This window comes from Dermacentor silvarum, chromosome 10 (assembly GCF_013339745.2).
Source record: "Dermacentor silvarum isolate Dsil-2018 chromosome 10, BIME_Dsil_1.4, whole genome shotgun sequence".
Taxonomy (NCBI): Eukaryota; Metazoa; Arthropoda; class Arachnida; order Ixodida; family Ixodidae; genus Dermacentor; species Dermacentor silvarum.
The window spans coordinates 32,498,406-32,510,730 of NC_051163.1; the positions used below are offsets into that span (position 1 = coordinate 32,498,406).

The 12,325-nt window shown below is 43.4% G+C and overlaps 1 protein-coding gene across 2 annotated transcripts in view; it reads right to left on the minus strand.

Annotated features, from left to right (window-relative positions):
* The window catches only part of LOC119466039 (CDK5 and ABL1 enzyme substrate 2), a 122,433-nt gene that overhangs the window by 17,119 nt on the left and 92,989 nt on the right, over nucleotides 1-12,325 (minus strand). For both annotated transcript variants that reach the window (XM_049657355.1, XM_049657356.1), the window contains exons 5-6: nucleotides 3,192-3,324; nucleotides 1,768-1,881 (exon numbers count right to left, since the gene is read on the minus strand). In XM_049657355.1, the coding sequence (XP_049513312.1) occupies nucleotides 1,768-1,881; nucleotides 3,192-3,324 (247 nt within the window). The remainder of the gene's footprint in view (nucleotides 1-1,767; nucleotides 1,882-3,191; nucleotides 3,325-12,325) is intronic.

Here is a 12,325-nt window from a genome sequence, read left to right on the forward strand (position 1 = left end):
GATGAAAATATTGATATTTAAAATGTGCCACATATACATTGGAACACTTCTGATTGGAGTTGTGCTGCAAGATTGAAAATGTTTGAAAACGCGAAACGCACCATGTTTTAGAAAAATGAGTTGGAATGCAGACGGCTTGGGTGCCAGTATGTAGCCATGCAGTGGGCTCACTTGTTTAACTGTTTTTCACAATGTTTCACATCAGGCATGATTGTCCGATGTAAATGTTTAACATAATGCAATCAGGCCTGATGTAGAACATGTTTACTCTCGATGTTAGTATGTCGTCATGCAGTGGGTTCACTTTGTTAATTGTTTTTTCGCAATGTTTTGCACCAGGCAATCAGGCAGTGGGTGCATAGATGCTTTCAAAGTATGCTAGACATGAACTAGTTGGTGTTCTCATATCTGATGTTCCTGTAGAGAGTTAATGCATGGAATCTACACTCAGGAAACTTGACAAAACTCGGTGACAAATTCCTAACGTGCTCTGCAGATATACGTTTCTCACGATTCTGAAGAAGCACATCTAATAAGGGGAAACAAAATTTTCAGTACATATAATTAATTGGCTTCTGAAGGGGTTATCTGGGTCCTTCATTATATACTCAGAGACAACATGAACCCTGCAGACATACATCATATGTAAAGCAAGTGAATTGAATATGTAGGTATCTGTGATGTGCCATTAGTATACGTTGACCATTAGTTGACCAACAGAGTGGCTAGACAGTCAGTTCGTGTAAAGAAAAAGAAAAACGCTACGAATTATGGCAGTTAACTCAAGGGTATATGGTATATGAATACCATATTTAGTCGATTGTAACACACACTTTTTTGGCAGAAAGATGCTCTTAGAAATGGCATGCACATTAGATTCTAGCACGAAACAAAAACTACAGAAATGAGCTGTCATCATTAGCATAAGGAATTTCTGTAATCCAATCCACTCCCCACGTCGCTTCACCTTTGAGACTAATAATTTTGTGCCCATTCTGCAAGTACATTAGCCTGTCACGATCTGCAAGGCATTTGAGAAATACGGTATTTCAAATGCCATAGATGGCATCAAAGGTGAAATGGTGTTGATAGATGTTGTGATAGTGATGATGTGTGATGCCTGCTCCACTGCAGCTCAGATAAAATAAATTTTTTTCGCAATTTAGAACAAATCACAATTACTCTCTCTCTCTTGCCATGAAAAATTTGTGAGTGAGAAATCAAGGCCATCAAAGTTATAAATTCTTGAAATATAAAAATTAGGGTTCGTGTTACAATAGAGGGCAATGTATTCTTCATTTATCGCTCTGAAAATGTGGCACACGTTACATATGAGGGCACATTATAATTGACTAAATATGGTTCTATGAGCACATACACTAAACTGGTACAATCAAATGCATGTAAATGAAACTTCAGCTTGGGTTCAGGTTTGATATCTCCATCCAAATAAATGTGAAATGCATGAATGTTCTTATTAAGCAACTGCTGAACCAATTCGAGTTCTATCTGTTGCATACTGGGAACAAAGTTTTAAAACGTTGCAGCATCTTCAAGGACACTGTCCAAACCTGTCCAATAACGCTACTAAGATGAGAAATCTTAAAAGTGCATCATTTTCCTTTCTCCAGTGAAAATCATGGTCAAATTTCGAATTTAAGGTACAGAATGTGTGATTTTCTTACACTAAATTATCTTATTTGAAGTAACACTCGTACTAAGGGATTCCTGGGCAACACGTCACTTGTACAAGAAAAGAAGGCTCACCTGAGAGTGGCCGTGATGGCCGACGTCGGGGTCATGAGATTTCGACCAACGAAACTGAACAGCCGACATGTGGTTTTGGCGTGAAGACACCAGGTAGGGACCGAAGGACAGATACTGAAGACGTTCAAGAAGAGAGATACACCACTGCATAAGCACCACGCAATGAACCAACAAACCTATTTTTTAAACTGTCGTTATGTGGACACGCAACTGATGGACTACTATCACTGCCATTACCATGCTGGCCACCATCATCAACCAGGTAGCTAACCACAACTGCATGTGCTCTGAAACAACTGGATGAGCCTGTGGCTGAGCATGACTATCAAGTTCTTAGATTGAAAAAAAATATCCATCATGGTAGTTAGTAGTCCACTGAATCCCTCAGTTACACGACACAAATTCTTACAATATTTTCTGCAACACTAACTGGCTTTATGTCTTATAACTCTGAAGTTGCAACTGTATGACGTGCGCTTCACCTTCGCATATCAATTGCTTAGCAAAGGTAGGTAGTCTACTTTAATATGCACAAAGCTTATTCTATAATGATAGCCTAATCGTACAGAGTCCAGCTATTGCTTTAGGTTACTATGCACATAACACCGAGCATTACATAATGGTTTGATGTCACTGCCTAAGCACTATTTTTCTTATAGTATCTACATACGTCCTCCCTATAAATGTACAAGTACTGCATATACATAGTACACAACACTGTGACCTGCATGTTCACTCAGAGAATGTTAAATCAGTCTTTTTAAAGACTTATTTAGCACTATTAAAGACTTATTTAACTTATTGGCTGTGCTGGAGTACACGTCAGATGCAGACGGGCATCCTTAGCCAATCGGCACTTCTGCAGCAGACGAAATGGACATGTCCACTAGGTGGACACTCACAGAATACGCTCCCTTCTCTACCAGAGTACACTCAGCATAAAAGTTTATGGACTGCAGAATCCGAGAAAACGTCGAACCTTAGCCTTTTGTGACCGTAGCCAGTAAAACCATACAGCAATATACTGCTACAGGCTACTAGTACAAGCTGCGGTATTAGTACTAATAGTACTAATACTAGTACCACTACCAATACTAGTACAGGCAAGAAGTACAAATACCAAGCTGCCAAAATAGTCAGGTTTTTTTTTTTTTAAATCCATAGTTCATAACCTTTTGATGCCAACTGCATTTGTGCCATCACAACAGACAGGGTAGCGAATACAACCTCTGGGCAATATACGAGCGTTAACAAAACAAGTGTGAGCTAAAGCAATCAACTTTTAGATCATCACAATATACCAGAGCTGGTCACAGTTCCAAATGATCAAAGTGTTGATATGACCCCACTCCATCTGCCTGTACAATGTCTGCAACATGAATGTTTGCAAACGCGATGCTTACTTATAGACACAGCTGCATTACCTGTCCTTCTTCCGGTCGATGAATGCCAAGCAGCGACAGCATGTCCATCGCGTCGCTTCCATCGTTGAGGGGCAGCAGCTGGCGGTTTCCGGACGTGTGACGTCGACGCGAGGAGTCTGCCTTTGTCTCGGGCCTGCGGGTGGTGGGGATTTGAAACAAAAAACAAACAATCAGGACTCCCTCCCGCGTCCTCTGCCGGCAGACGGTGCCGCAACGCACGTGGAACATCACGCCATGCAGCGCACGCCCAGTAACAAGAAGGCATCACCTGGCATATCTCTTGCATACGGCATTTCACAACTGTGTAACCGAGTGAAGAACAAACGATCAGGATTCCTCGGCATCTTGAGATTCCACACATGCTTCCGAGTTGTCCAAAAGTTTGTGCAACAACACAAACAGTGGGTGAAAAAATCTGACTGTTTCCATAGAAACTCTGGTGGAGTAGTCGTGAAGGTGTCTTGCATTTGCGACTCCAGTTGACTCAGGGTCTCCTGAACTGTTTTCTATGACTTGTTCCTTCAGCGAATCCCATAAGACAATTTGTGTGGTGTTGCATTAAGGCCATGATACAAGGAGTCCACTTGAGTGCATTCATACAGAGTAAGGCCATCGTGCCTAATCAGAGTGCGAACTAGGTAACTTCTTATGATAAGAATAAAAATATGCAAGGCAGTGCATGTACTATATATCGACCAAGAAAGTTTACTGACCAAGGGATCTTACAAAAAGCTGAATACCTCCACAGCCTCAAAATGCAGCCTGGTATTCCCATTTCCAGCCTCTACTGGTATATGTGAACAACATTGTGATGTGCGGTTTTGCTGGCTAATTTTAAAGGCTGCTCGGATATTTAGCGTTTTCTGAAATCCCGTGGTCCGTAAACTTTCTTGGTCGGTAGTACACAACCATGCGCGCATGCGCGCGCACACACGTACGCGCCCAATATTCACTGACACCACGTAACCACAATGGGTCTGCCATACATTCGTATCGTCGGATTACAGGATGACGACGTTATCGGGGAAGGAGGGGGGGGGGGGGTTGCGCACGGGTTGCTTTCGACAGGGTTGTAGAACATCGTGGGCTGCGGCATCGCGCGCGACGCATCGCGTTTTGTTGCGTTGTGAAGCGGCCACAAAAAGGATGTGACAGCGCTGACGGCAGTTGTCAGCGCAAGCGCGCGTGTCTGTGAAGAGAAGGAGAATGGTCGCTGCCCCCAAGATGAGCCGCTTGCTTGGCGGGTCATCAACTGCGTGTTTGCCACGTGCGCTACGCATGGCATACACAACCTGCGTGTATATGGTACGGCGAGTTTTACAGCGAAGCCGCTAGCCTCTAGTTGGTGGGGATTTGTCGTGGTGTGCTCACCCGAAAACCGGCAGCTGGAAAGGGGGTTTGTGTTTAAGAAGTTTCCCGCGTAAGAGAATTACGTTTTCTCGCATATTCGAATTACAATCCGATGCTATCATGTCTGTATAGGTTGTGTGTAAGCCTAAAAGAATGAGGTTGCATGTATATTCTGCACTTCCGCACACACACGTGCATTCGCGAATGACGAAAAACATGTGATGGGGCGCGCACGAACGAGACGGCAGCACTCTCTACTGCAGCAACGAGGCCGTCCTTATTGATTTATATGCTGATTGATTGATAAAAAGATTCTGGGGTTTTATGTGCCAAAAGCCACGATATGATTATGAGGCACGCTGTAGCCCCACACTCCGGAATAATTATGACCACCTGCATGGGGTTCATTAAGGATTGATTGATTGATTGATTGATTGATTGATTGATTGGCTGCTCCTAAGGCTACACAGGGGCTATAACAGACACCGTATAGTAGTTTTCACCAACGAACCCACGACGTCGTGCTCGAGTGGCAGAACGCCACGCACACTCACTGAGCCGCCGGCCTCGGCGGGTGATACTTCGATTAACCCACGCCTGACCTTTCGAAGCCGTTTATACAGCGGCTCAAAGCAACGCGCCCGAACTATACTAAAGACGCCGTATAGTAATAGGAGGTTCCGGATTTGTTTGACTGACCACGTCGGCTCCTTTGTCGAGTGCCCGAATCAAGCATTTGCGTTCCGCCCCCAGTGGAATGGGACCGCGAGCTGCGGGAGTTGAGCACGCGACCTCGTCCTCAATAGTGCAACGACCGCGGCGGGTAAACTAAGCCACAGTTAAAGCGTTCAGACTCCTAGTGGTGCAAAACTATCGGTAAATTGACTATCGATAGTATCGAAATTTTTCTTTTCGGAGCATCAATAATGTAAAAAAAAAGAAGAAAAAAAAAGCGATCGACGGCATTACTGTGGGCAGCATCACGATATTTCGCTATGAAACTATCGATAGTGTAACAAAAACTATGAATAGTAGTACTATCGATATCATTATGATATGATCGCTGTCGGCAAGCGGTATTCGATAGCTTTGCAATTCTTGAGTGGTGATTTGTAAAAGTACTGAAAGTTGGGCGAGTTGGTGGCTATTCATTATGTCCTCGTTTCTTGCGTGTGCGCTGCAGTTTCATATCGAGCAGTGACATTACTAGAAATCTAGCGATAACTGAGCGTCATTAATATTCAGATCGATCATGCATTTGGGAACAAGGAAAGCGTCGCGAAGTTTGTGTTGCAAGGTCTATACGCGGCGGTATTTGCCACGCGATCTTACATTATATCGATATTGCACCATCGTGGGAACTATGGATCGTTATGAATAATAGTGCGCTAGCGATGGCGCTATCGATAGTTTTGCGTCACTAGCTCAGAGACGCGCAGTGACGAGTTCAAAGATAAATATAATCGGCTCTCGCGCTTTTAAATTCGTTAACTAGGTTCTAGGAATACTCACGCGCGACAGGTATCCCTTGCGAAAGCTCTATAATAATAATAATAATAATAATAATAATAATAATAATAATAATAATAATAATAATAATAATAATAATAATAATAATAATAATAATAATAATAATTATTATTATTATTATTATTATTAATTATTATTATTATTGTTGTTGTTTTTATTAAAACAGGCCGGCAACCGCCTTCGGAAGGGGCGCGCAGCAACCACCGGCCTCAAGCAGTTGACACAAGAAGGTTTGTGTAAGCAAAGGGAAATTAAACAGAAATGCAGAAAACCGGAAAAGGCAAGGCGAGAGTCGAGCGCCGGATCGATAATTGGAGCGCGCACGTTGTTCAAACAGGAATATGTAACAAATAAAAACGCGCACGAGTACGCTATATTTCAGTATCTGACACGCCGAAATGGAAGGGCCGTGTCGAAAAAAACACAGAGAAGCTTCAAAAGAACGTGCAATTGCGCAAGACTGCAATGCGACTGCCGCGAAACCCTTGAAATGAGCAGACGGATATAATTTCAGCTCTCTGCAAACGCACGGACATTTTTTTTTTCCTTTAGTCATTGGAAACGCTACTGCTGTAACATATTTGTCGTTGCAAACGTTATCGTTGTCACAAATCGACGTTGCAAATGCTATCGTTGCCACATATTTGTCTTTGCGAAAGCTATCGTTGTCACAGGTCGCCACTGCTAACGCCATCGTTGTCACAGATCGCCATTGCAAACGCCATGGTTATCGCAAATTGTCATGCAAACGTGTTATGCCGCTGTCGCGTATCATCGTTGCAAACGCTATGGCTGCCACATATCGGCGTTGAAAACGGTATCACATGGCGTCATGTCAAACTATCCGAATCAGGCCTTGCAATGTAGATGAGATAAACACGATACTCGCGGCCAATCACGTACAGCAACACCTGTCCTCTTGTCTCTTGCTAGAATCATACCGTAAACGCGTTTTCATCACTGAGAGAAACTCGTTAAGCGCATCTGAAAAAAAAAAGAAAAAAAAAGGTAGTTATGCTCCCCAGCGAACGTCCTGACGCCACTGAGGCGACAAGTATCGAAGACTCAAACAGAGGATACAACGGTTTTACGAGAAGGTTCCTTCAAAGTGACGCGCAGTATCTTACCAAACAAAAGTGACGCATAATTATTTATCCATTTCCTCTTTTCTTGTTAATGCTGCACGGAGCGCTTAAGTGTATCGTCTTGCGACGGCTGTTATTCTTTATTTCTTTGATTGCATCACACTGACCTCCCCTTTTATTAGGGAAAACACAAAATAAAACCTTAAGCTAAAAAAAGAGGTTTCCTTTCTTTCAAACCAGACTGACCAGTTAAACCCACACAAGCGGATTGCCGTCTCGAAACAGGCCCAAAATAACCAACACAGTCAGCTCATAGTTGGACCAAAACAAGCTGAACATAAAACTTTGCAACGTTGCTTGCACGTTCGGCTAGTGAAAATGAAAAAGTACACCCCGTATACAAATATTCCGCACGTAACAAAGGACGGTACTACTTTAATCACAGTGATTACTGTCAACTAGATTATCATTGCCACTAGTTACGCGCTCCCTTTAAGTGCGGCCGGAAATGTCTAAGCCTAACGAGCGAACGCAGAATATCGCAGAGAGCTCGGGAAAAAACAAACCACCCTTGTATACCGATCGCCGGAAACAGCTACCCCCCGGACCTCGGCATCCAATTCGTCCGCTCTGTAAATCAGGCTTCTCCGCCGAGCGCACGTGCGCGAGGCGAAGCTGCGCTTCCCGGGCACGAAGAGAGAGAGCGAGAGAACCAGGGTTTCCATCGAATCGATTTCAAGCCCGGCGCGCTGTCGTCAAGCAGGCAGTGGGCTTCGCTTAACGCAATCGCTTGCTCTCAGCGTTGATAACGGGCGCTCAAAGCAAGCCCTTAATGCCGTCTCGCTTAACAACGGGGCCGACACATGCTGCAATACAATATCTGCGGCGTTATCGATTTTCGCTATCAGCGGAACCGATTTCATCAAATTAACGGGAAACTTCGAGAGCACTAGTGCGCGAAGCTCCGGAAAGTAAAAAAAGAAAAAAAAGAAGGAAAATGAAAGAAAAACTGCATTTTTCTTTTACTACACAAACCAAAGGCCATGAAAGACAGAAAAGTAAATTGCTTCGCTATACGGCGCGTCTGATGTCCTCGTCACAGCTAGCGTGAATTAATCAATCCTTTTTAAACAGGAACTCGCCATAAGACGCGGAATTGTTGCCTCATCATTCATGAGCATACGAACACAACATGCATATAATTGCTCGAGCTCGCTCTTCGGCTGCCATCAAACTATTTCGACAGCGTATTACACGAGAAGCACGTAGTTGCAGAAGTTGAACAAAACACTTCTGTGTTGGTATGTGCCTGCTAATCGATTCCCCCGACACAAGGCACCAAGAACCAAAAAAAAAAAAAAAAGAACTTGAGGTAGATATCTGCATCGAATGCAATTCGGTGCTGATTGTCTCTTAATTCGCCGGTGGTTCTTATTTTATTACATTTTTTTATTGAGGTACGGCCGGTTGCATAAGTGTCCGGAACTGGGCAGAGTTGAACGCGATAGCATTCAAAGATCCCCGACAGCTTCTCACGCTTTTCAGCAACTACAGCTTACAGGATCGTAATGTTTACCGGGAAATGTTGGCGGCGAACGCTATATGCACGAAGGCGAGCATTCTGGTAGAAACGTGGCCTCTTGCGTGGGCCGATCCCGGAGATAGTGCACAACCGCGCCAAATAAAATTACGTCACTTTCAGGTTTCCGTTATCGTTTCGCACTTTTAGTATTTCGGTATGAGAAGATTTAACATAAAAGGGATGCGCTGTGGGTGTTCTGTTTCGTGACATTTGTTTGTGGGCCGTCATTCTCAAAAATTCCCGAGGAATAACTTTGTCAAGAATGTAAGACAAGGTACGGGAAACTTTAGTGATAGAATGGTGTGGCAATATAACCCGCATATACCGCATGTCATATAGCAAGGCGTGGCATATACATATACCTAAATATATCCGGGAATCTTCGCTCACGGAAACTCCGCCGACGCCGACGCTGATACCGGATTTTCTGCGACACGGCCCTTAACGCTATCCCATTGAAATTAAGTAATTTTTTGTCGTATCTTCGCCACTATACCTGGAATTCAAGAACGCAGTGTCATGGTCACATGACAGCGAAGAAATCGCGAATCCAGAGCTGCGAAAGCTCTAGTGGATAGGGGTAACGGAAAGAGGCCGGGATAACGGAACTATAAGCTACGGGATAACGTAACTGAAAGGATATATATATATATATATATATATATATATATATATATATATATATATATATATATATATATATATATATATATATAGGAGGCTATAGGCTACAGAAAAATACATAGCCGCAAGAGGAACGAAAAGGACAGTTTGTGAATTTTTCTTTCAGTTCTCTCGAGTCCGCATCCCTTATTATTACGCCTAACCTTGCAAACCGCGAATTGAGTTTTACCAACTTGCTCACGTTTCCTGTCTCTCTGCGAAGAACACGAGGACCGCTAATAATAATGCCGGTGAGTATGCATAACTGGTAAATGCGCCAACCGATTCGACGTGCAATTAACGACTCTCATAATAGCAGTCGTTCGATAACAACGTCGAAACGTCGAAATACGTGCTCCCAAACGCACGGAACTCCAAAGGCATTTGTGCGAACGAGACTATCAGTAAGAAAACAACGATACAGCAAAAAGTGCTGCGTCATTAATAAACCAGCTCCGTACGCTCGTAATGGACTTAAAAGGCTTAATCGAAGGATAGGAAACGTAGCTCACTTTCCAACGGACGGTCGTTAATCCCCGCACGGATGCAGGGCTCCGCAATTAGATTGCGCAAGTAAGTTAATCCTACGTCTCGAGGATTTAGTACATAATGAGATGACCTTAATTTCCGGAACACCATGCTTAAGCGCGGGCTCCCGGCTGCTGGTTTCTTTTGTTTCTTTTTTCTCAAAGAAAAAAATACACAGTTCCTTAGCTCTGCAATTAGTGGTCAATATCTTAAGGGGGTGAATTTTACCCTTAAATGAAGCAAATCCCTCCCTGTCCCGATGAAATGAACGCTCTGTTTGCTCGCCTGCCGAGATAATTTCCGCGTGTAACGCGTATGTTAATGAGGTGGGCCCGAGTTGAAGCCTCGCCTCAGGTCGCGCTGAATTCGCCACGGTTATGAAAGAGCAACTATGGCACTTTTTTCTGTGTTTTTTTACGTAGTCATAAGTTTAGCGCGCAATAAAACCCGCGCAAAAGTGAAAAAAAAAAAACAAAAAAAAAACAGAGTCCTTCCACTATGTGGCCAGCGAAGCTGTTGGTTTTGTTAAATTATATATATATATATACAGGGTGTCCCAGCTATCACGCAGCACGATTTAAAAAAAGAGGAAAGGCGTTACGCGAAGAAAACCCAGTGCGTATTGTTTCCAGTACAGTGGAGTAGCCGCCAGTATTTTTTTTTTCGTTACTGAGATTTCATTAATTAATGGTAATTATCTAACTCGAGAAGTACTGTCCTAATTATCAAAGTTTCAATGAGAAAGTTGTAGAGCAACATGAAAAACACCCGATACAGCTTTCTGTTGCTCAATACGTGCTACATAAATGTGTTTTTCCGAGTGTGAAAGAAGCCCGCGAATACACGCAGAATTGCCGCGCGACTGGCCGCTCGAGGCATTTTGCGTCTCTTTGCGGGCTTCTTTCATGCTCAGAAAAACACTCTTATGTAGCACGTATTGAGCAACAGAAAGCTGTATCGGGTGTTTTTCATGTTGCTCTACAACTTTCTCATTGAAACTTTGATAATTAGGACAGTACTTCTCGAGTTAGATAATTAATTACCATTAATTAATGAAATCTCAGTAACGAAAAAAAATACTGGCGGCTACTCCACTGCATGTACTGGAAACAATACGCACTAGGTTTGCTTCGCGTAACGCTGTTCCTCTTTTTTTTAAATCGTGCTGCGTGATAGCTGGGACACCCTGTATATATATATATATATATATATATATATATATATATATATATATATATATATATATATAGTAGTAGTAACTGGATTTTTCAATGGGCCAAGCGTATTTAGAAAAATCAGAAGCACAACTTCGCGGTTATCTTAGGTTTATTTAACCAACAGTTTCGGTCGGTTTCAAAGGTCGTCCACCGACCTTCGAAACCGACCGTTTAACATAACCACCATATATATATATATATATATATATATATATATATATATATATATATATATATGGTTATGTTAAATGGTTGAAAAGACAGAACACATAACTTCGTTGCGTCACCGCGCGCCATATGCTGTATGTGCGAGTGAGAGCGAGTTTAGGCGACTAGATTCACACCGCCTTGCACCATCGGCCGCAGCACGTCGGGCCGCTGCGCGTTTGGCTTCTCGTCGCTTTCGCATCCATTCATACTGTTGAGCGCGCCGGCGCTCCTTGAAGGCGCGCTCTTCGAAGACTCTTCGGAGCGAGCGACACGGGTCTTATACCCACACCGAGTCCAAGGAGGCAACTGACGACGTCGCTAGGGAAATGTCAAGAGAGAATGAGACACAGCTGCCGGTTAGCTGGTAGACTATTGCGTTTTATCACTGACGTTTCGACGCGCACCGTCATAGACTAGCGTTTGGGCAACAGCTTCCATCGCTCCGGCGCATTGTTTTTGGCTCTTTGGGTCCTACGTGTGACAAGGGTATACTTCGAGGGCGCGTTACAGGTCCCGCAGCCTACAAATGTTTGTGCCATTGCGCTTGGACCCTTTCTGCACTATCGCCAGGATCGGCCCACTTTATTCTCATTGTTGTTCTACGCGTCGTTTTGTCCGCGGACACGATCCGCCAGAACCTAGACATATACATATCTTCGCCATAAAAAAAAAGAAAAAAAAAAGAGACACCACGTTCGATTTTGTTCACCTTCACATCGCACGCCTTGACGACGACCGAACGTGACGTGCGGCTCTTCAGCATGACCTCCGAGGCTGTTGTTTAAAAAACTGTAAAAGGGACAATTATCAGCAAGGCAGCTTTGTTATAAGGTTGGTTCAGTAGTACACATACTAGTAACTCGTTTATAACCAATTGAGCCAAAATAAAATTTCGTTCGAGTTTGGATCCCGTAATTGCTTTTATAATTCACATCCTTCATTACGAGCTCCCCCTACAGCCTCCTGCTT